Source organism: Grammomys surdaster, unplaced genomic scaffold (genome assembly GCF_004785775.1).
Source record: "Grammomys surdaster isolate TR1022 unplaced genomic scaffold, NIH_TR_1.0 149, whole genome shotgun sequence".
NCBI classification, from domain to species: Eukaryota; Metazoa; Chordata; class Mammalia; order Rodentia; family Muridae; genus Grammomys; species Grammomys surdaster.
The window spans coordinates 3,498,976-3,523,069 of record NW_021604607.1 but is presented as its reverse complement, the minus strand read 5'-3'; the positions used below and the strand labels follow the sequence as shown (position 1 = coordinate 3,523,069).

Sequence of the window (24,094 nt, the reverse complement as noted above, 5' to 3'; positions counted from 1 at the left end):
GTTCAATGCCTCCTCTCAGGAGCTGATTCTGATATTGGCCCTAATTAAGGTTTTCATTAGTATCATGGATGATAACATAGGTTGAGCTTAATAAATTTTCCAATTATGCCAAATTAGATAGGGAAACTAGCCAAGAATTTGGTTGAAAGGACTTGATTGTAGTTTAAGTGACCTTTGTGAGTTGCAGCAGAACGTGAGGCATACATGGTTTAGTGGGGAATACGAGGTTGGAAATGATCCACAAGAAAGAATTCATTTTCATGGATGCTGTATTTTACACGTTAGAAACAAAGTTCTTATATTTTTATTTAAGTTTGAAGTTATAGGAAGATACGATCATTACTCTAAGGTAAATATGGTATTAGTGTGACTATTAATGGGACTGACAGAGCAATATTATGAGAGCAGAGAAGTGGAAATGGATGGAGTAGTCACTGAGTAAAGCTGCAAACACAACCCACTTGGATGTTTGAGATGGTCTCCTGTGGTTGTGTAGGCTCATGACACTTGCATTCTCCTCAGAACCAAGTGTGCATTGAATTAATGCATTGTGCTTAATTAGTTATTTAAAATGAAAAATCTGAGGAGCATGGTCCAGGCACAGAGATTATCTCTAAAGTATTTGGGAGACCAGTGCAAGAAGACAATCTGGATATTCAACAAAAAAGGAAAAATGCAAACAATGTTTTTTGATTTCAAACACATCTTAATGGCTCATCATTACAAAAACATTCAGTGGTTCTTTCCTATTTATACAGGGTATAGATAGATATGTAATAATATGTTACTATTTAAGGAACAAATAATAGAAACATTACCTAACCATAAGGCTAAGATTCGTGGATTGCTAATGGGGATGCAGTTCTTTAGAGCAATCACTAGCCATAAACTTCTTTGCCTCCTTTCTCAACCTTCTTCCTTTTCTGTTTCCTCCTTTATTTACCTTTTTTATGAAAGTGATAACATGTAAATAAGAATTTTGTTGTTGCTGTAGTTATATCAAGACACAGTTTTTTAATATAGCACAGGTTGGCCCAGAATTCAGTACTGTAGGTAAAACTGGCTTCTAACTCATAGTCCACTTCCCTTAGCTCTTCAAGTCCTAGAATGACAGAAGAGCATCAGCATACCCAGGCATGAGGAGAATTTTTATTGTATCTAAAATTTACATGGGTATTAAAACTTGCCTAGGGGATTTTATTATATATGGCCACCTTACCCTTAAACATCACCTAGATATTCTTGCTACATGTAACATCTATCAAGTAGTTTATCTGCTTTTTGTATTTTGAAATATACTATTACCATGAAAATCTGCAATTGGAAGTATCTTTCAGATGCACTTATTTTATTTTCTTTTAGGCCAAATGGCAGGTGATCATACAAGGCTGGAGTTTCATAACATAGAGACGGGCATCATCACAGAACGACGCTATCTATCTTCTGTTCCCTCCAATTTCATTGGGCACCTGCAAAGCCTGACATTTAATGGAATGGCATACATTGACTTGTGTAAAAATGGTGATATAGATTACTGTGAACTCAACGCCAGGTTTGGATTCAGGAACATCATTGCGGATCCTGTCACCTTCAAGACCAAATCGAGCTATGTTGCCTTAGCTACATTGCAAGCCTACACTTCTATGCATCTGTTTTTCCAATTCAAGACAACATCCCTAGATGGACTAATCCTGTATAATAGTGGGGATGGAAATGACTTTATTGTGGTTGAATTAGTTAAAGGGTACGTACATGTCAGTTCAATAGAAAGAGGAAAAAATCACTATATAAAAGTGAATGTTAATACCCAAATTCTATGTGAAAGACAGTATGTTGACTTAATACAGTGGTAGGCAGGAGGAGGAAGTCAAGTTACTCAGATTTTCGTAACCTTTAGTAGGTATCTTCAGTAACTAGAAAACAATGCAGTCGCTTGTATGTACAGTTATATGTAAGGATAGGTCAGTTTTAGTTCAGGGTAGATCTCCTGTGACTTCATACTTCAAATGTGGATTTCCTGAGACACTAATTCTACATAAGGGTTGGTAGGCCACTATGTGCTCAAATAAGTAGCTAATTCAGTTTTTTATATCAGTTATTTGATGAAATTTTAATTAACTTAAGATTAATTGTGTTCAGAAACAATGGTGTATAAGTAAAATGTTCTGAAAGTGTAATGGCCAAAGAATGCATCTTCAGTAATTTGGACATTTATTTATCCACTCAGTGAACATTGTACACTTACTATAGACTAGATAACACATCAGCTAACATAAATACGTATGTTTTCCTTGCCACTCTTGGGTACATCTCAGATCCCTCCCAACCTAGGATCTCTCTCTTTCTCCCTCCCCCCCTCTCTCTCTATATATGCACATGTTTGTGTATATATATACACACACACACACACACACACACACACACACACATACACACCAACATAGAACCTAACTGTGACAATCAGTTCCTGGGATGATCATGTACACATTTTCAGGGATCTTGGTGGAACAGAAATACAAATGGAGTAGGGAGTATTCATTAGAGTGTGGTGTTAATACTTGAGAATACACCTCCGATGAGAAAAATTGCCATGTCAGTGTGATTAACCAAATGAGGAAAGAGTGGAAATGGGGAATTCCTAGTAAAGGTGATAGATACTGTCTTCTTTTAGCTTGTCATGCAGCCAACTCCTTCTTAAGACTCTAGAAAGATGAATTCACCTGAAAGTGTCCATGTGTGATGTCTTGTTTACCATCCTTGTTCATTCAGAAAGCAATGGCTCTTTTCTCCATTTCATTTCTCTCTAGGTACTTGCATTATGTGTTTGACTTGGGAAATGGTGCTAACCTCATCAAAGGGAGCTCAAACAAACCACTCAACGACAATCAGTGGCACAATGTGATGATTTCAAGGGACACCAGCAATCTTCACACAGTAAAGATTGACACAAAAATCACAACACAAATCACTGCGGGAGCCAGAAATTTAGACCTCAAGAGTAAGTACTGTCTAAGTCGTAGTACCAGCATCCCTCCAACATCTGTCCATGAGCGAAGAAAAATCTTTGCTTAGTGCACATGCACATGCCTTCTGCAAAGCCTGACCATACTTTCAGTTTTTGCACATGATTAATAATACAACACACAAATCTCTGTTCTTCCTTTAATGTGACACGGACATATGCATTTTTAATAACAGTTCAAAAATGCAACTTAAGAATGCATGCATGATTAAAAATTAAAAGTGAGAAAAATGTGTTCATAATCTTGATATTGTTATGAAAGTCGGCACCTGTGAGTTTCTTCAGTCCTAATCCTTTTCTGTCAATTTGAATTTAATAGAACCCAGATACATATTGAACTTCTAGACCCTTTTAGTTTTATTCCCCTGTTTTGGTCAGATTTCCAGTATGAATTCAGACTCTTCTACCAATGTCTCTGAGCTTGGTTTATCCTTTGTAATCATTGTTAGTTTTATTTCCTTACCACATTCCTAATACACACATGCACACATGTATATACACATACACACACACACACATGTTCCTGATATCTACTACTCTGTCTTTGTCATCTAGTCATCTATCTGTCTGTCTGTCTATCTATCTATCTATCTATCTATCTATCTATCTATCTATCTGTTTCTCTCTCTCTCTCTCTCTCTCTCTCTCTCTCTCTCTCTCTCACACACACACACACACACACACACACACACAGAGAGATACTGCTTAATGAGCTGTTGAGAAAGTCTTAGCTGACATTTTTTTCTTTATTGAGACTTAATTCTTCTAATGCTTAGAAAACATGTTAACAATAGTATAAAATAATATTAGATTCTATTTGAATTGGTCTGTGAGAACTGTAGCCACATGTCCTGTCCTAAAACTGGGCTGTTACTGTGAAGCTTGACTATCTCACCTAGGGATGGAATAGCTTCTAGAGGACAGGAGTAAACCCAGGTTTTTAGCAGAGCTCCCTGTCTACTCTCCTGCTTTGTCCTGGTGTATGGCAAAGCCTCTCAGGTATCATTACAGCTGTATTCTACTTTAAAAATCTGCTTATTTATACCGATGGGGCCTCGTCCTTTGATTCAAGAAATAAAAGCATTAGAGAGTTACAGAGATGGAGAAGGGTAATCTAACAGTTGTCATTCTAGAGAAAAAATCACCTTCTAAACAAGCTGGAAGAAGAAAATGTTTTGCTTTATGTAATTATGGTTCATATTTACAATGCTGGATCATTACTTGTTACATGTAAAATATGTAGTAATGTTGTCTCCCTTCTTTCATAGCCCTTGTTAAGTTCAAAGGGCTTGCTCTCTTTTGCAAACCTAACAGGATATTCAAAGGAATGCAGTTTAACAAGCTTCTCTGCTTCTCTGAGACAGAAGTGAGCTGAGTATTAGATTGGTATTCAGAGGATGCCCTCATTTTGCATGGTGGACTAAGGAGGCCATTTCTAAGGAAAGTGGGAGACTGAAGTTCAGTGTACTAGACAGGCAAACTACGAGAAAATAAAATAATGCTTGGTTTATTTCAGAGAGATCTCAGAACACATACATGTTTGTCACTAGAGACCTCAGAGACCATGTCAGAGATTCAAATGACTAGAAGCATAGGGTCCACCATTGCTTGAAGAATTCAATACTTATAGCCACAGCTTGTGATCATGAGCAATGATATTGCATGGATTGTGTCTCTTCAGATATTTGGAACAGCAATTTCTAAAAGCAAATATTTGCTTTTTATTTATTAAAATAGATGTAAGCTTAACAGTAGGCTGCAAGAGGATTCTTTCTGGTACGAGTGTGTGACTTTACTAATCTTAGACACATTTTCTTAAAACATGGACTTCTTTTAATAATGATTACAAGAAAAGCATTTTCCATGATAAAAATACTGAAACTATGAATTAGTTACATGAAGAGTAAACAAAGTCCGATTTTAAGTCTGAGAGTCTCACTAAATGTTTTAAAAAACAAAAACTCAGTACAAATCAGAGGTTAATCCCCAAGGTGAGTAGTTTTGTGTGTTTATTTTCATGTGTGTGTTTGTGTGTGGGTGCACAGGCACATTCCTGTGTGAATGACTGCAGATCTGGACCCGAGAAAAGGATGTTGGGTGTCTTAATGCCATCATTCTCTATCATATTCCTTAGAGCCACAGTCTCTCATTGGGCCAAGAATCCCCAGCCATTCCCTTGTTTCTCTCTGCGTCTATGCACTGATTGATAGACATGTGCAAGGCTGTTTGTGTGGACTCTGAGATACTAACTGTGGGTCTCATGCTTGTGTATGAAGCTCTCCTATTTACAGACCTACCTCTTCAGGTTGACTTATTTATTTTTTTATACCAATAATTATTCTGCTAAATCCTGTGAAGCCAATGTGCTTTCAGCCCTCTCAGATGAGATCACAAAATGAGAACTGCTCCCTAAGACTAGGCTGAAGTTTCAGCTTATAAGTGGATGTGTGACTTTTAATAGGAACAACAGTCCCAAGAAACACTCTGGAGAGAGAGCACACTATAGCACATCATGTCCTTGCTCTGCAGGACTGCAGTGCTAGCCAGATGCTATTGACTGAGCACCGACCTCTGCTGAGGGTGGAGAGTGTGAGAGAGGATGGCAAGGTCCTGCCATGAAGTTACCATCCAAGGAATACACTGTGTCTGAGCACTCATATGCAGGATGTGACAGGGAGGAAAGCTATGGTACCACCTGTGGGTACTGAAACTGGGCTGAGCATGAAGACTTTTTGAGGAAGCCACGTTTATGCAATACAGGAAGCACAAGTGAAAACAACCAATGGCTGTTTTTTCTTCCCTAGTGGGCAACCACGGGAATTTAGGATGGGTTTACAGGTATGAGACATGCAGGATTTCATTGCCGGAAGTGACTGTGCATGTGAGTCATGTAGGAATGCACGAAACAAGAGAATCACTTCATCTGAGTCAGTGGGTTTATTTTCACTGACATTCACCCTCTGAGAATTAAACTTATTCTGATTTAGCCACACCTAGATCAAATCAGTGAAGGGTATTTATTTCTCTAAGTGAGACCAGCCAGCTTAGCTACACCACATGCCTGATAGTTCCTGAAGTGCAGAATTCCGTGTTCTTCTCAGAATAACTCACCAAGGATGCCCAGGAACTGTTAACAGGGGTCTAGTTAGAGGTCCTCACTATATTCCGTGCATTAGCATCCTGAAAAAGGCACAATTTATGTTATACAAACGTTAAGTCACTTTTTAGTTGATTTGACTTTGGTCAGTCCTCATCTGAAGTCACTTGGCTAAATCAAATACTTGACGCATTACTATACCTAAAAGAAACACCAGAGGGCAGCATAGGGCTATGCACTATGTTACTTGATGCTGGGGAGGGGATTAACTCACTTTGCTTGTGCAGGCAAACAGAATGTCTTTGTTTCCAGAATGTAAAATTCACATTTAGCCTTGACAGTAATGCAGGCTTTTGTTCATTACTGTGTTTCATCTTGTAAACGTAGAAATGTGAAACCCAGACCTCTCTCTTCCCCTCCTCGATTCAGATGGAAATAGTCACAAATAAGTCTCAACCTAAGGATCATTCCAAAAAAGGGATTCCGTGCTGATGACCTTGTTCAAATGGTCTTCCCTAGCACCGCCACTGTCAGGCAGGCACATGCCTCTCCCTACTGATACAGGTGTTCTCATCTTTATTCTCAGCTGCTGAGGGCTGGTTCCTTTGGCTATTACGTACATGCTGTAACATGCAAGGAAAGACACGGCATTTACTTGTTCTTTACTGATTCTATATAGCGTCTCTATTCTGGAACATTTTAAGTACTGACCTCTTTAGTGAGATAATGCAATCCCTCTGTGTGCTTCTCTTGTCCTAATTTGGCAACTTGTATGTTAAAGTATATGGAAAGGAGCCGATATTTATTGAGTCCCTATTTAATACTCAATGGATTTAAATGAGGTTATTGTATGTAATCCTTATTAGTGTCCGGGAATTTGAATTGAGGTCAGTCTTGCTTATTCATTTATCTAGTTCAAGAATTAAAAATAGAACAGACGAATAGTTTTGGGTCTCCATCTTCCATGTGTGTCCTTATTTAAGTATTAACTTAATCCATCAGCAAATTGAAGCTTTTTTGAATTTGACTTGGGCCCTACCATGGTCCTGGGTGCATAGCAGACAGTGCCCTCAGGTGGCCACTTAGCAAAATTACACCTTGTAACTGGCTACATCTAGGTCAGCCAGGTGGTGAGCGCTTTGTCCCCTTCTCTTTCTTTATCCCTTTTAAAAATCCAAAATTATTTCCTTCTTCATATCCTTTTAGCATTTTCCATATCTCCATTCAAATCTTAGCCTAAAAGTAGCTAACTGCTGGCTATTGTGTTTCCCATGCCCAAGCCACTAAAAGGCTCCCTAATCAGCCAGGACTTTCCATTGCAACAGGTTCCATCTCTAAGTGGAGATTCGAATACATCCTGTCAATATTCTTTTCTTTTGTAACTCAGATCGGTCTGTTTCCGAGTGGCCCTCACTCTCTGGACCTGAACATAAGGCACGCCTCCCTGATCTACCTTTTCACATTGTACTTTGAAAAAACATTTTACTGAGGGTTGTCACATCTGAAGTTTTGGTCATGCTTAAACATGTCTGAGCTTTATTGATTGGCATGTTTGACATTGGTAACAATTAAGACTCAACCTAGCCCATTTGTCTTGCCTAGATTTTTTTGCTCAAATAGGAAATGTTTAGATAAGAATTTGAATTTGAGCCTAGCTGTAGAGCAGACTGATGATATTGGCAGTGGAAGAGATTCCAAGTTATCTTCTTGTTTATGATGTACTGAGATTTACTAACATTTTCTTAATTTGTGTGAAGTTATTTTAAGGATCCATTTAGGAAATTGAAGAGATAAAACACCTTTTCAGTGGCTAACAATCAGGGTAAGGAGCTTGTTCTAATTGCTGCATAGGATCTCCAGAAGACCTGGGTGTCCCTGACACCTGCTCCCTCCCCCAGTCCTGTTTCCCAAATATCATCATGATTTTGAGATCCTTTTTCTACCCTGACTTCTGGCACTGCCCTGAGATAACATCACATTCCTGGCAGTGGTTCAGCTTTGGAAGTCTCTTTTTTATCTCACTCTCAAATTCCTTCAAACATGGGATTTAAACACAGTGAGTGGACCTGTCCCATGGGCTCTAGAGTGTAGCAGGTACTTTCCCAGCTGTGATGGCTCTTCTCACATCTGTACAAATTGGCTGTAAATGCCCAATTAGATCCTTCATGCATGCAGTACAAACCTCTTGAGTAGGATGTTGCATTTCTAAGGCTCTCTGTGTCTCAGAAGGAAGCAAGGTATTTTGCTTCTGTTGGAGTAGGGCTTTGAACATCCTGCAGAAGCTGAGGACAATGTGATAGGCAGTACCGTTTAGTGACTTTTTTTTTTTTTGGCTGCAGTGCAGTTGAGAAAGAGGCTCAGTGAGGAAAGGGACCACTTTGAGGAAATCACCACAGCACAAAACAGAGACAATAAGGCAGTGAGTCTGTCAAAGTGATTCTTGACATTTTTGTTATTCCCTTCCCCACACAAGAATTTCAGCAGGGTTACTTGGGAAGACAATTAAAGACATGAAACCATTGGTTCTTTTCGATGACTCCAATGAATTCCCAGGCTTTGTAGTAATCATCCCAAACCTATTCTCTTGACTATCAAACCTCCGACAGTTTCGTTTAATCAACTCTCTCCTCCTCCACTCTAGGAAGATGTCCTCCCCCTGGTGCACACAGTTGTCTGTGACCTGCCTAACATTGACTCTGAGTGTTCATCTCTTCATGTATATACTCCAGGCCAGCAGACACTATTGGAGCTTAAATGTCCATAGCCTGTACTGACAACTCCATATTGCTTGAATCTTTCATCTTTCACTGCCAAGAATGATGTCCACTGGATAACTGACATATCCAGTCATGTGTATAGTTAATGTTCTCCAGATACAACCTTCTACTTCCTGATTCTTTAAAACAATTAAAAATTTGTTTATTTTATGGGTGTGAGTGCTTCATGTACATTGATGTATGTGTGTTACTTGCATTTTCTATACATACAGAGGAGGAAGCCAGGACTCAGTGTCAGAAGAGATAATTGAATTTCCTGGAACAGAGTCTCTAATGGTTGGGAACCAATATATGCATATGAAACAAACCTAGGTCTATAAGTGTTCTTAACCCCTGAGCTATCTCTTCAGCCCTCTAATTCATCATTTTAACATGGACCAGGGGAAGTAACTTTTATTGTTCATATCAACCTCAATTGATTGCTACTAAGGGCAGCAATTGGAATGCATTCTAAAACATTTGTGGATTTACTAGCAGAGAACATGAGAGTGGCAAGTCTGAGTGTGAGAAGGAGATGAGCCACAGGTAGCCTCATACTGTACTTGAGTTTCTGGGATAGCTCTAAGACCTTAACCCTCACCATTTCTGGATGAACCATTCCCCAGTGCTTATTTCTACTCAGAGAACAAGGACTGAGCTCTGACATCCACTAGCCTTGGCTAGCATCCTTGGAGCAGTTGTAAACTTGCTTATGGATGTCCTACAACAAAGAAGCAGCTTTCCTGAGACCTCCCCCTAGCAAAGTTGCTCCTGGAAAGTGTAGCCCTGTTTTCATGTGCCTTTCAGAACAAAGTCCAGGTTTACTATGCCAAAAGGAGGTAGTAAGACAGCTAAACTTGTAAAGATGTTGGCGTGTATGTATTTGACGTAGAGTGGTGAATCTGCAGGATCTCAGTGATGAACTCTTAAGAATAAGACACATGCAAGTTCTTAGCCCCAGGTAGAGATCAACCTTCAGTTTTGTCCTCTCATTAGATGATGTCAAGTATGAATTGAGCAACTTTCTTAGATCTTGGGCTTTCATGGTCAAGAGCTTCTAGGTCATTAGGGAAGGCTAATGTGTTAATAGCTCCTCATTCTAAAATAGTATTCATGGCACTCTGATGTCTCTCCTTTTAATAAAGAGAAGATGAGACATAAGACTGTGATACAAGAAGCATAAACCTACTCAGACTATCTTAAGAAAACAAGAAAGACATGGAAGAGAGAGAAAGAAGAGAGATGGGAGAGGGCACAGTGTGGGAGAGACTGACTATTGGTAGATACCATGATCTTCTTCTTTGAGCATCTGCAAAGCTGCATTAGCTTTCCAGGCAGCTGAGCTGTCCTTGTCATTCCATGTTGGCTTTTTTATGGGGTGAGGGAGTATGGGAACATGAAGCCCTATGTCCTTGCTGTCCTTCAGTCAAGTAGATACTCAAGACTCATTTAGGTTTAGGATTCTAGACTCAAATTCTTGAAAAACAGATTTAATTATGACCTAAGTCTTCTCTGGGGCCAGAAAAGAGGATAAGAGATAAGATCACAGTATGTAATTATGCATCTACTGAGTTTGTCCAAGGATATATTTGAGTTGGGTATTCAGGCCAAAATAGGAAGTCTAAAAGGGTTCCCAAAGTTGATCTTAACTTTCTGTGTAGGAATCAAGGGACAGGATTTGCCCATCTCTTGAGTTGAGTATGAGGATTATGTACAAATTCAGGAAGATGGTGAGACTATAGAAATCAAGTTACACTAAAATATTTGTATAAAAAAGGAGTAGAAAATACTTGAGTCAGTAAAACTGTTTTAAGTGTATTGCCATGGATCAGTGATTACAAAGCTGAAAGCCATAGGCTAAGGCTCCCAGAAACTCACAAGATATTCATAAGGCAAGAGTGACCTAGATTATTGCCCTCAATGGATTTGTGAGGATTCATACCAGGCTCCTATAATTCCAACTAAACAACTGACAGCCCCAGCTGGCACCTGGAGAGCATTACAATTGTTTACCATTAGTATCTCACAAAAGAGGGACACTGATTTTCAAGTAGTACTCTCACTTTGGAAGGGTTCAGCCATAATGCAAATCTATATTTTATTAGGATGTTGAATGATTCTAGAGTTTTTTGACCACTTTAGAAAGCTCAACTCATTAATATAGTAACAGACTGGAAAGTTGGATTGACTTGGTATGAAGGACCCTGCAGAAGTGCTCTAAAGACATCTCTGCAAACTTTTCTTCTATAGTAAAGCACAGATGTCATAGCCATGGACTGTTGATAGCCCTTTTTTTTCTCATGCTGGACCATACTTTTAGGGCAGCTTAAGGGCCATGCTAATATCATCAGGCCTTTGTATTAATACCACATGGTTGTGGCTGATGAGTGTGTCTGCTTAAAAATTTGGCCTTTTAAATCAATTGCTGTGCTTTTTAAATTAAACATAATACAAGAAGCAATGTTACATTTTAACTAAAGGTACAGTTTGTCGTCAGATGTAATTCAGTGATATAGCACCTGTAATGTCCCATATGTGCCTAGAAGGCCCCATGACTTTCCAGCATCTACTACATCCTCTTTAGTAAGTATGAGATGAGTTACTTACATATGGTTTTTAACCATGTTTTTCATGTTAATTGTGAAAATTTGCTGAAGATGTAGAACTTACATACATGTTATAGGTGAACAATGGAAAAAAATGAAATGATATACTAAGACAATGAAGATAGTGATATTAAGTACTAGTATGTATGGCACTCTGAAAGCTTATTATATTCCACATGCTAATAAATATTTACATGTAAATATCTTGTTTATTTCTATCACAGTCCATTAAGTGAGATGATGTACTCTTGGGTAGATCAGATAGCTTGTAGTACTCACTCCTACGAGTACAGCTGCTTTTTATTTCTTCACCAAATTCTATTACAATTTTACACATTTCAACCCATCTGAACTTCTTAACTTCTTAGCAGTTGTTAAGATATCAGAAACTAACCATTCTAGTTTATCTGTAGGATGTGCCTTCTCCCCTCCAATCCTAATTCCTGACTCCTCCCCATTCATTCAACATACAGACACCTTTGATGTCCTTTGATGTTCTGGAACTTTAGACACTATAAGTTTCTGTACTAATACACTATATCTATTGTATCACAAACAATTTATAAAACTAGCAGGCATGATTCCATCTGTTTTTGAAAAGCTTGATGGTTCATAATATAATTATTTTATTTTTGCTGGAACATGCATATGAGTCATGGACAATGATAATATTCAAGATTGAGTATCTTCATCAAGCAAACTCCTTGCTTAGATCTCTCTTTCTTCACTTCTATTCAAAATAATGTTACCTTTGTCACTGAAATTCTTGTCATTGGTGTCATTTATTATGGGCTTGACTATCAAGCTCCAGATTAAGGATTTCTGTATGAAGTATTGCATCAAATAGGCAAGATGATTTAATATAATCAAGGCACAAGTCTAAATTTTGCCTCAAGCCATAACTTCAAAATGGGTAGTGTTGACATATTTAAACCATACACAGGCCCACTGAATATATTTGTGTTCTCTTTTAAAACAATTCTCTACTCATTTAATATTATAAAACTACCTTTAATGAAAAAATTAAATACTGATGGCTGGTGAGACAGCTCAGCAGTTAAGAGGATGGTATAGAATAGATTTAAAAGAAGATGGATTACCACATGCTCTTCCATAGCGCCTTCCTTTCATTAGTCTCCATTCTGCATGTCCACCAGAGTTTCCTCAGTCTGTTGGCCAAACACATAAACACAATCTGTCTTCATGTTATGTCTCAAAGAATCCTGGAAAAACAAAAATTCTTCTATAGTAATTTTTCCTCCTCTAAATTCCAGCTAGAAATTAAACGTCAGAATGGAAATTATTTTCTAGTATTTCCATAAAATAATGAAAATATTGACTCTCAAAGTCTAGCTATAGAACATGTTGGGATCAGAACTCAGGCTCTTTTGGTACTGTTTATCCTTCACATGTAAATATTAGTATTGAGGTATGGCAGCTGCAGGTTTCTGACTTTATTATCTGTGAACAGAAGTTGAAAAGTGGCCCCTGCCTCCAAAAATTAAATGCTTATATTAGAAAAATTTTAACCTGGTCATAAGTTGATACCAAGTAGTTATAACTATGGGAGAAAATTGAGTAGTTTTTCTCCTGGGGTTTCTCAGTGTGCAGATACATGTCTCTCTGTCCTAAGAATCTTTCACCTTCCTAGGATTCTACTAATACCACTGTTAATTTTCTCAACTGGCTCTAACTTTTCAAAATTTACTGTACTTTGTAGAAATAGGCTTTTTGTCTTTGGAGTGCACTCTGTGTAAACCAGGCTGGATTAACTGAAAGAATCATAGTTTCAGAACACTGGACTTGCAGTATGATTCCCCTGTTTTTTGCGCATTGTTGTCCTGAGCCACGGGAAAGTAGCAGCATTATAGCTTGTGTTCACGACCGGTAGCTCAATAGGCAGATTCAAATAAAACAATGCTTATACAAGTTCTTTGTAAGCTTGAGTGCATTTCACTGATGCCATTCATCATTTTATTATAATGATAAAGTTAGAACTTTCTCCCCCAGTGAATTCAAGAAACAAGGAGGCCCTGTTCACAGAGACAAAATCTCATCTTTAAATTCAGTTGCCTCTGCTTTTAGGAAATCTATAGGTTCTGTTGTTATGGTTGTTGTTGTGGTTGTTTGTGCTTTATCTGGAACAATATGTTGCTGGATGTAGGAGGAAACTGTCAGATCAGACCACCTAGAAAGAGGAAAATAGTCAAGAAAAAGGATTTTCATTGCAGAAGGTCCCTATTCCTAGCAATTTGTGGATGGTGGCTCAAGCCTGAATGAAGTCAGATACATACAAACCAATAGGAAGCACAAATGGGGATTATCGAATTTCTTGGGGGTGTACGATTGCTTGGCTGTGTTCTATATGCAAGTAAATGCATCCTTCATTCTAAAATAACACCAGGGCCACAAAATAGATGAGTCTTAAAGAGAAAATGTTTCCATAATGTAAACTGTGATATGGGGCTATGTGAGCGAGGCTATACTTTTATATGACATAGCACCAGGTGTGCCTGTACACCCAGACAGCTCAAGTGAGGATAGTATTAAACTAATTCCCCATAAGGGATTAACACTTGTTTTAACTTCAAAAGAAAACTAAAAGGTGAATCTATACTATCATATATTGATACCTCTAATTATTTCTTCATCCTTAACTTATTTCTCTACCTCTCAATACAGATAAATTCAGCATATTTAAACTAAAACCATGCATGGATTACTCCAATGAATTACTCTATCAAATAGACAACAATGTCATTGCACTACATTCTCCTAATAGGCTTTGTTCCCTAATCTCTGTGTTCACTAAAGATATCAGTAGAAGAGATATCCCTTGATGAATTTTACTCTGTTTCTCAGATGAAGGCAACCAGAAACCTATGAGTCAATAAAACTTCCACCATTCTTTCTTATTTGGACGATTCTTTGTGGAATCTGAACTATTCATTACACATCCATTAAATGACTCAACTAAGAATCCCTGAGTCCTACTAAGTGAAAGTGAGATTTTAAATGTGCTTTGGCCATGATATTCTCTTTAAATAATAGAGTCTTGAAATGCAACATTGGCAGTAGCATAAGAAAAGTAATGTGTAATGTGTACTGCAAACTCCAATGGAATGGCAGGAAAAGACAAGAGTAGAGAAACAAAGGTAACTGAAGAAGACTGAAGGCCAAGGTATAAACAGGATGATGTAATCTTAGTCATCTGCCTGGGAAACAATGCTGGGAAAAACTAGTTTAAAGTTTAGTAGAATATTTCATGTGTGAGTACTTCAAGTTTAGACTGTAGAGGAAGTGAGATATTGAATAGACCAGGACACAATGGGTGCTAATAGGATAGCTGAAAAGGTAAAAATTCTTGCCAGGCGAACTGGATGACCTCAGTTTGATCCTTAGAATCTGCATTAGGTAAAAAGAGAAAACCAACCCTATAAAGTTGTTTTCCAAAATCTACACACATCCTGTGGTATATGCACTTCTACAAACATACACACACACACACACACACACACACACACAAACAAACACACACACATTAATAACAACAACAACAATAATGATCTGTAACAAAATGGGAAGGTCGAAGTGGCAGTGATAAGGAGGGTCGGTGGAGGCAGAGTTACCAGACAGTGAATTATTGGAAGAAAAAAAGAAAACAGTAAACAAGATATAGAAATAAAAGTGAAAATGGAGGAACAATGTCAGAGGAGTTGGGAAAATTACCTGTAGCTGTAGGTAGAGTGTCAGGCTTGAGATACATAACAGAGCTTAGGAATCATTTGGGAATTTTTGGGAAGAGTAGAAGGGAGACCCACAATTTGATTTGTACAAAGCAATATGTCTTCAAGATCTACTTTTCCAGCCAGAGGGACAATTAATTTTTTGGAACCCCTATCCAAGGTAAGTTTAGAGATAAGATTTTTCAGGCATTCTCTTATAGAATAAAACCTAGAGTACTACAGGATTAGACCTTTCATGCATAAGGTAGACCATGATATCTGAAGTTGAAGGACATCTCTTCAATCAAACAAATATCCATTTGGCATCTCTTCAGAAAAAATTTCTAAAGTTAGCTTCAATGTTTCTCACATGGAACTATTAAAGACACAGATCTCAGAACAAAATATACACTTGAAATGTTCTTTTGGCTGAAAAAATAAATATCTAGCATAATTTGATGATCTTGGGTATATTGGGCTTATTATACTCATTGTACAGATTTATCTACTCAAAATCTCAGATTTGTTTGAGAAATATTCTCTATTTTCTATGCTCTTTCTTGTAATAATTTAGTATACTTCATTTTAAACAATTTCTGGAATGATCAAGTTGATATTCTGTTTCTAGAAAACAAATTTAATATATGAGTGTTTATCCTCAAAAATTGCAGATGATTTTTTTCGAACAGAGAACAACTTTCATACAAATACATCCAGATAATTTTTCCCCAAGAATATTTTCCTTGATATACTGGGAAAAGATATGATCTGAGGGTATTACTTTGTGGTGGATCAAGAAAAGGTTAAAACTAAAGATAAGGATACAGATTTAAGAGTAGATGTTGGTTGTTCCCTGGGAACTCTGCTTGTAGATCAGGTTCAGAAACCAGTGTAGACAGATTCAATCATTTTAGCAATGAATCACAAGGAATGATGAAAACATTAGAGTACATGCATCTAGAATTAGATTTTTCTTCAATAAAGCTATAGGAAAACAAGTGAGAGCATATGAATTTAATTCTCCCTCAAATGATAATTTGGAAGCCCATATTTCTGTAGACATAACTATTCACATCTAAAAAGCATGTGTCTTTTTTATGTATGTTCTTTTTAATTAAAATAAAAGTGAGATACTTAAGAGGCAAAGTACATATGAATAAACAGGAAAGCTGAGTCAAAGAACTAATTATACCTTGACACATTCTGCTGCTGTGAGGCTGAGCTGGGATACTTGCTCTAATTGCCTTCTGCTCCCTGTTTTCATAGAGAAAGTAATCACTTTCACTACCTCATTTATTTGTTTTTGGTTGAAGTTCTGCAATGTATCCTAGCTTTGATCCCTGTTCTCTGAGCCTAGTTCATCATCCTGGACCCCTTATAACACACAAGTGCACATATACTACATTGTAATGTCAAGTATTCTTTCTTACCTCACATTCTATACCAATTCTTCTTCCCATCTGTGTCCCCTCCCCTAACATATACCTCTTATTTTTAATATATTTTTTTACTAGCCAATAGGTAGAAGACTCATTGTGTCCTATTGTTTTTCATCAAATGTCTTCATTTGACATTTCTTTATCTGACATTATTGAGAGTATTTAATAAGAAGTTGAATATTCTTCTCTTCCAACCATGTCTTCTCACCTGATCTTTTGCTTACTCACCCAAACATCATGTTCACTTTATCTTCACAGTGCCCTGGTACTGCACCCAAAGCCTTGCATCTACATTTATATCCTTGTAAAATGTGTTCTATACCTTCTGATCTCAGCTCTCCCACAATGTCCCACCATAGAAAGGTCACACAAATCTTTTTATTTCTCTCCTTGTCTAAGAAGCATTCAGCCTGAATCTACATATTGTCTCTTGGCCTTCATAAAATGCTTTTTTTTTAATCTATTCATATGTCTAAATTAGAAGCTATTTGTTAAGCAAAATTTTTTATTTTTTTTAAGGTTCTATGCAACTTGGTTTCAAATTAGATAGGTAAAAGGATCCTCTGTCCTCGTCTCTGTTAGTATCACAGAAGTCACATTTCAAACATTTTGATGTCTATGAACATGATCAAATTAAATAAATTTCAGGAAGTAGTGCAAGCCTGACATGTGTCACTCTATGGGAACAAATTTGACTTGTGTCTGAATTTCCAGTGGAATCAGCATAGAATGAGGAATACACCATGTACCTTGCAAGATATATACTAAATACATACAAATGTTCTCTGTAATCCTCAGTGTTCCTAAGGTAGGCATCATTAATTCCACTCGACAAAGGAACTATCTTACTGCCAAAGAAGTAATGCAATTTAGTAAGTTTACACTCTGGATACCTGTGAGTTACAGAGTCAGAGCTTTTATAACTACAAAGCTTGCCCACAATTTCTCCTTACTCATCCATGTGCAGATACTAGGGACTAGTCACTCACTCTTGCTTTCTTCAGATGGTACTGAGAGGTGCTTAGTGCTTCTGTGTTTATGGTTCTTGATATTAGGATACTATTGAGATTTCTTTAAGAATCTTACCACACCCCTATATTGGTGCCTGGCTACGTGTGATACGTGTTTGCCACTATATTTGCTGAAAATGTCCGAGCTCTGTCTTTTTCTGTATATGGCCCATTCTGTATAAGGACAGGAGTGCAAACATCCAGTCAATATGGTGGATGGTGGGAAGGTGAAGGCAACAGGTCCTACTCAACTACATAGGAATAGAAAACTTGGCTTTTAATGGATGTCCATCCCGACCCTGTTCACACAGTGGGTCATTAAGAAGCGTATCCTCCTTTGTAAGCACAAGACTTTTACCTGCAAAGACCCATTAGAGCTAATGGTCATTTCCCTTCCATCTCTCCAAGGATCAAAAGGATATGCTGCATCTTTGATGAGGTGGTAATGTACACAGGGCTGAGCCCACTTAAGCATTTCCTTTGTTCTCTTTATATGGAAGTCCACCAGGGAACTTCAAGTCCACTCTCTAGCATATGAAAAGTTTATACAGACAATACTAATTGTGGGGGAGCTAAGTGCAGCTTCAGTAAAGTGAGAATTTCCCCAGGGTTATAAATACTGACCCACCCAAGTTAGAATGTGTGAGATTCATATCAGACGCTGAATTGTTTTTAATGTGATGTTTTCAGCTCTTTGTAGCACAGAAGGAAGATTCCTACTTTTCTTCCACTAGCAATCAGGCAAAAAAAGCTTACTAGCAAGGATACAAGACTCATGGTAGAAGGCAGAAAGGAACAGAAGTGTGTCTTCTTTAGAATCACCTCCCTGCCAATGCTTTACCATTTTTATTTCTCTTGACTATTTCCCTGTATAATTTCAACCTATAGAGTATATAATAGCATTTACTGTTTGTCCTCCATACAGGCTTAGGCAACTTCCAGGAAATTGGATTCTGAAAGAAGCATAGCTATGTCCAACATTACTTCTATAATTTTCATTCTTAAGTCCTGTATCTAAAGCACCTAAAGACAGTGCTAAGAATTTTTTATTCAGTCCCACATTGCTATCTAATACTTTGTCTTTGGTCCTAAACAAGAATTAAAGCACCCTGAAGAATTTAGTTAAGTGAATGAGTGTAGGGAGCATATTCTTCCGGTGATATTATATTGGTATTAGATACACTAAATTATAAACCTCAGCCAATATTCTCCAGTATTCAAGAAAGAAAGTGTTTCCAGTTTACTTATTCTAATTCTTCTTGATTTCTATTTTGGGCTGTGATTCTTTACGTTAATGATAATGAAAACCTGAAAAATTCTGTTTTCCTTCTTTCCCTTGAGTAATTTCTAATTTACAGTGTTGGCTATCAGAAACTCCCACTATACCAATCTTTAGGAAAGTAGAGAGATAAAAGAGAAACTTGAGAATTGGTCTCAGATATTTACAGTCCCCATCCAGGTGCCTACTGAACAGCTGTCTAGCTTTTATATTCTTGTGATGGGATGTATCTGTGTCAAACTTGGTCTGCTATTGCTGGGGCATCTGGAAACTGTTTCACTGCTCCCACAGTGCTGTGGAGAATGGAATGTTCTATGAAGCTGTATAAACTTCCAGATAGCTAAATCTATCATGAAAGTGTTCACCCACAAGGATCTTGCTTCTGCTTTTGGGTTCTTCTGAGGAAACCTCCTCCATCTACATTATTCTTCTAAATCTACCTGCAGTGTTGATACCCAGCAGGGGTTGGCTTTTAAATTAGAATGCAGTGCCCTCTCTTTGACACTCCTCAATAGCTTCACATTCAAGACTATGCTTCTATAGTTTCTGCTTGCCCAATTGCAGTATAAGAAAGTTTTACTTTCCTTATGTAAATGCCGATATATTCGTTGCATTCCTAGAAGAATCTAAGTTTGAGAAGTCAAGTGCAGGAAGGTAATTTTATGCCTTTGATTTATGACTCATGTCTTTTCTGCGGTATCTAAAACATAACAGCTTGAAACTGAAGTGAGTGAAAAGACAAAGGAGAGAATGGAAATGAGGAAGAAAATAATCACATAATATTACAAAATTAATATTGTAAAATGAGCACTGAGCTATCCTTAAATATCAAGGGCGATGCCTTACTCAGTGTCATTTAGGAGAGAGGAGAAAAGAACATTCAATACTTTCTGCACAAATTATATCAGTGGTACATGGTACACTGTTTTAATGAAAACAGCTTTTTTTTCTTTTTCTTTTTTTGTAGAGCAAGAGGGCAGGTTTTCAGTTCTTGAGGTTTTGTGATATTGATAAAGCTACATACTTTCATTCTCAATATCTTCACCAACAAAATTCAGAGTGTCAGATTTGGGGCTTTATTTTACTGTCCTTACAATCTAGTATTTTAGCTTATGATTTTTTTGAACACTGGCATAGGACATAAACTGTCTGTATGATTTCCTTACTACATTTCAAGAAATGCTGTGAATACCAGTTCTTGCTCTTAATCTCATAAGGACAGCACAGCAGCCTAGGTGAGCATTATAATTGCGCACATTTTTTTGATACTGGTAAAATTATACTGAGTGTCATGTTGTTAGGGTGATTAAGGCAAAAGAGACATTTCATGGGCAGAAAAGTTAGACAAGTAGCTGACAGATGTGTGTCAGCAGAACTTGCAGTCTGTAGCTGAAGATTACAGAATTCTGAGGTCACCCTCCTTATGTTGTATATTGAACTCACTAATTATATTGACTAAGTATCATCTGGTCACTGTGAGTAATCTGCAGACTGGATAAACCAGGTATTCCAATACTGCTTGCAAAGTTGAAGAAACCTAAACCTAGGAGCCCATAGACAGCAAAGCTAAGCAAAATGTTCCATTTAAAACTACAGGAGAATCAGGGACACACATTAATAACTTCTTTAAAATTTCTAAAGTAGCACAGAGTTAAAAGTGGTGTTGTTTTTAACTTAGTACAGAAACATGTGAAGAATTACATAAGTTAGACTATAAAAGGGTTGAGTCAGCGAAGAAGATACTGAAAGACAAAAAACTACAACTGTTGAAGACAAAGAACAAAGAGTATAGGCTGCCTAACCACAAATAATACTTCTCTAAAAAAAATTCTACACCCAAGATGCAAGCAACACTGAGAAAGAGGTGGCAGAAGAGCCCTCTCCCCACCCCCAAAAAACAGGGAAAGCTGTGACATTGTGTTTCTTAAAATAACAAGGAAGCTAATTCCATGATACCTCAATGACATGGCTGCCTGAAAAAGATGTGAAAAAGTACAGCAGCAATAGACATACCAATATGGAAGGCAGACATCATACAAAGCTCTGCCCATGACAACTGCAGACAATTAAAAAAGCTAAGAAAAAGAGCAAGAGAAATAGTTTGTTCAAGAGATGAGCTCCCTGATTGATCCAGAGCCTTATTTTGCCCTGAAATTATATACATAACAAGTAGCATTAAAAGAATGAGCAAGTTCTATATATATGGTTACGGGATTTGTGTGTGTGTGTTTGTGTATGTGTGTCTTTAACAATAGCAACTAAAAAGGCCATGATTTCAAAAGGGAGCAGGAGGATACACAACAGAGGATGGAAGGAGGTAACCAAATATGGGAGATTATGTAAGTATACTATAATTTCAAAAAAATAAGAAAACAAAAAACAAACAAACAAAATGATAGTGCAGAATATGACTTTAATCAGTAAAGCCTTGCAGATTCTGGTAATGAATTAAGAAAAGACAGGAAGACTCAGAGCCCCAAGGAAGTTTTATTTTATAATAACGCCCTTCACTTTGTCTATTACATATTTTCATTGTGGTAGGGGATCCCTAAATGTCACATATTTTGTTCCTCAAAGCAACACACAGGATAGATTTTGTTGTTGTGAGTATTAAAAATAGACTTTCTGATAACTCGAGAAACTGCCTCAGATTATTGTTACTTAATACCTGGGTTGAATGTTGTACAGGTATCTTCATCCCCTTGGCTACACTCTTTTTGTTCAGTGGCACCCTAGTGAATCCATACAGTGCTTTTGCTAGCAACATCTCGAAAAATGTCAGCTGCTAATACATTATTCAAATGTTACATTATTTTGTATTTTTAAGAAAGTATAAAGTAGGTCATACATTTAACGTGTTCGTTTAATATAAAATAAACACCATGTCTTTTGTTATGCTCATCATACTGTGTGGTGAAAGTTGATGCTGAGATACTTTTGTGGTAATTAAATTGATTTTCCACAGGTGACTTGTATATTGGAGGAGTGGCTAAAGAAACATACAAATCCTTGCCGAAACTGGTCCACGCCAAAGAAGGCTTTCAAGGTTGCCTGGCATCTGTGGACCTGAATGGCAGGCTTCCAGATCTCATCTCTGATGCTCTTTTCTGCAATGGGCAAATTGAGAGAGGATGTGAAGGTACTATATCTGTTTTTACACTACACAATACAACTAAAATATAAATTTAATTAAAACAACCTTCCTCACCAGCCAGCAAAATTTCTGCTAGCCAGCAGCATTTTCACTTAGAGCTTAGAAATTCTTATTCATGCTTTGAATATTTTATTCCATATGTTTTCTGGATTATTTGCAGGAAATGCTAAGGTTCAATGTAAATAGGAGCTGTGACTACATACCTTGTCATTACTCCTTAGAAGACAATAATTCGGATAAAAAGCATATGAATTATCTCTATAATGCTATAATTATCGCATCAGATACCCATTTAAAATAGAAAAAAATTATCCAGTAATTATAATGTATTTTAATCCATTTTGAAAACTTTACTGCCAAGAGAGAGCCTCCTGGCCTGGAGAGGGTAGTGGCGGGGGCACAGAGTAGGACTCTGGTGATGGCTTTAAAGTCTGAGTGTCTCTGGACTTTCTGGCTCTCTGGCCTGTACTGAAATGCTGATGATAACTTCTAAAAATGTCCTAAAATTTTCTTGCTCCTTCTGAGGGTAAGAGACTGCAGGCTTAGGTGATTAACACCTGTAGCCTAACAGCAGAGGATTAGGCTATGTGGACTTTGTTCTATTTCAGCAAGAACTGCTGGGCTTTAACTTTCATCCTGCTAGTTGGAAATCACAGGAAAAAAAAGACACTTAGAGATGTGGTTATTGCTAAGTTGTTAAAAGTTCCTATGAAAGCTATCTAAGGGGGAAACTGGAAAGATCGTACCTGGGAAAAGGGAGAAATTCTACTCTATCTGGGGAAAGGGAAAAAATTCTATCCCTCTATTCTAACTGCCTCTCATCTCTTTGTCCTCAGTACTCATACATCTTTCCAAATACATGATCACATGTTACAAAGTTCATCACAAGTTCACACCAAAAATCAAATCATAAATTAAAATAATAGTTTACAATGGAGAATATTTACATGCATATCCATTAGGAGTAATTATCTGTCTAAACATCCATCACCTGTCTAGCTTCACAGGTTCACTGAAGGTTTAAAACTATAACTAAGTTATTAGTGAAGTTTTGTATAGATAAACCCAGGCAACATTTTATCTTCTGTCCTAGCACCTATAATAAATTGTTCGTTCCCTTATTATGATCTTTGGTTAATTGTTTTACAGCCTCTTGGAATGTGCTTTAAGTAGGAGAAAGTCTGGTTACTATCTAAGAGCAATTAGCTGATGACACTCTGGAGACTGGCAGAGTTCTCATTGCAGTTTTGACTATCAGAAAGGGACCTAATAGCAGTCCCACTATAAAAGAGCTTAATAATCATTAATATAATTTTAGGAATTCTTATAGGATCATCATTAAGACAGAAGAAATCATCTATTCGTCTATATAGCATCACTAGAAGATAGTACATCTTCGTGGATCTGCAGAGATATGATCCGAAGACTGTGCTATTACTTAGTGCTTGTTATAATTGTTTAATAATAATAGGAAAGGCCTATTAATAGCAGAAATCTTTCCTAAAATGAGTTCCTTACAGCCTTGCTGAATAAGGACTCACTCGTTGCAGATTATATAATCCAAGGCAAGCCATTTCAGGATGATCACCTGCTAGTTATTAGCTTGTCCCATTACGGCTCCTGATACTTTACATTCAATGAGATGAAAATGAAGAATAGGGCCCAGATATCCAGTCTCAGATCACTATTTAATTTTTATGTATCTGATAGCAAGCAATATATTATCTGTTTTGCCAAAAATAAATTTCTTATATTCTCCAGGGATAATGTACAATGCTTCAGAAATGCTCTCCACTTTTTACGTTTCTTTTATGCTTTCTATCAGATCAAGATGTATAGGAATTATTTTTTTGATGGCTGATTTCATTTTAGGTAATTTTAACTTCAACACCTACATTTTTTTGAGCCAGTTCTACCTCCATAAGTGTAATTCAGTCACATTATCAAGAATTATATGGTTCTGTGTGTGTTACTATTTCTCTTTTAATGTTCAACATATCTTGATT

General features: G+C 37.2%; 1 protein-coding gene across 9 annotated transcripts in view; it reads left to right on the top strand.

Moving 5' to 3' along the window:
* The window catches only part of Nrxn1 (neurexin 1), a 1,062,527-nt gene that overhangs the window by 498,231 nt on the left and 540,202 nt on the right, over positions 1 to 24,094 (top strand). For all 9 annotated transcript variants that reach the window (XM_028765076.1, XM_028765071.1, XM_028765070.1 and 6 more), the window contains 3 exons: positions 1,363 to 1,744; positions 2,808 to 2,998; positions 21,900 to 22,073. In XM_028765076.1, coding sequence (XP_028620909.1) covers positions 1,363 to 1,744; positions 2,808 to 2,998; positions 21,900 to 22,073 — 747 coding nt within the window. The remainder of the gene's footprint in view (positions 1 to 1,362; positions 1,745 to 2,807; positions 2,999 to 21,899; positions 22,074 to 24,094) is intronic.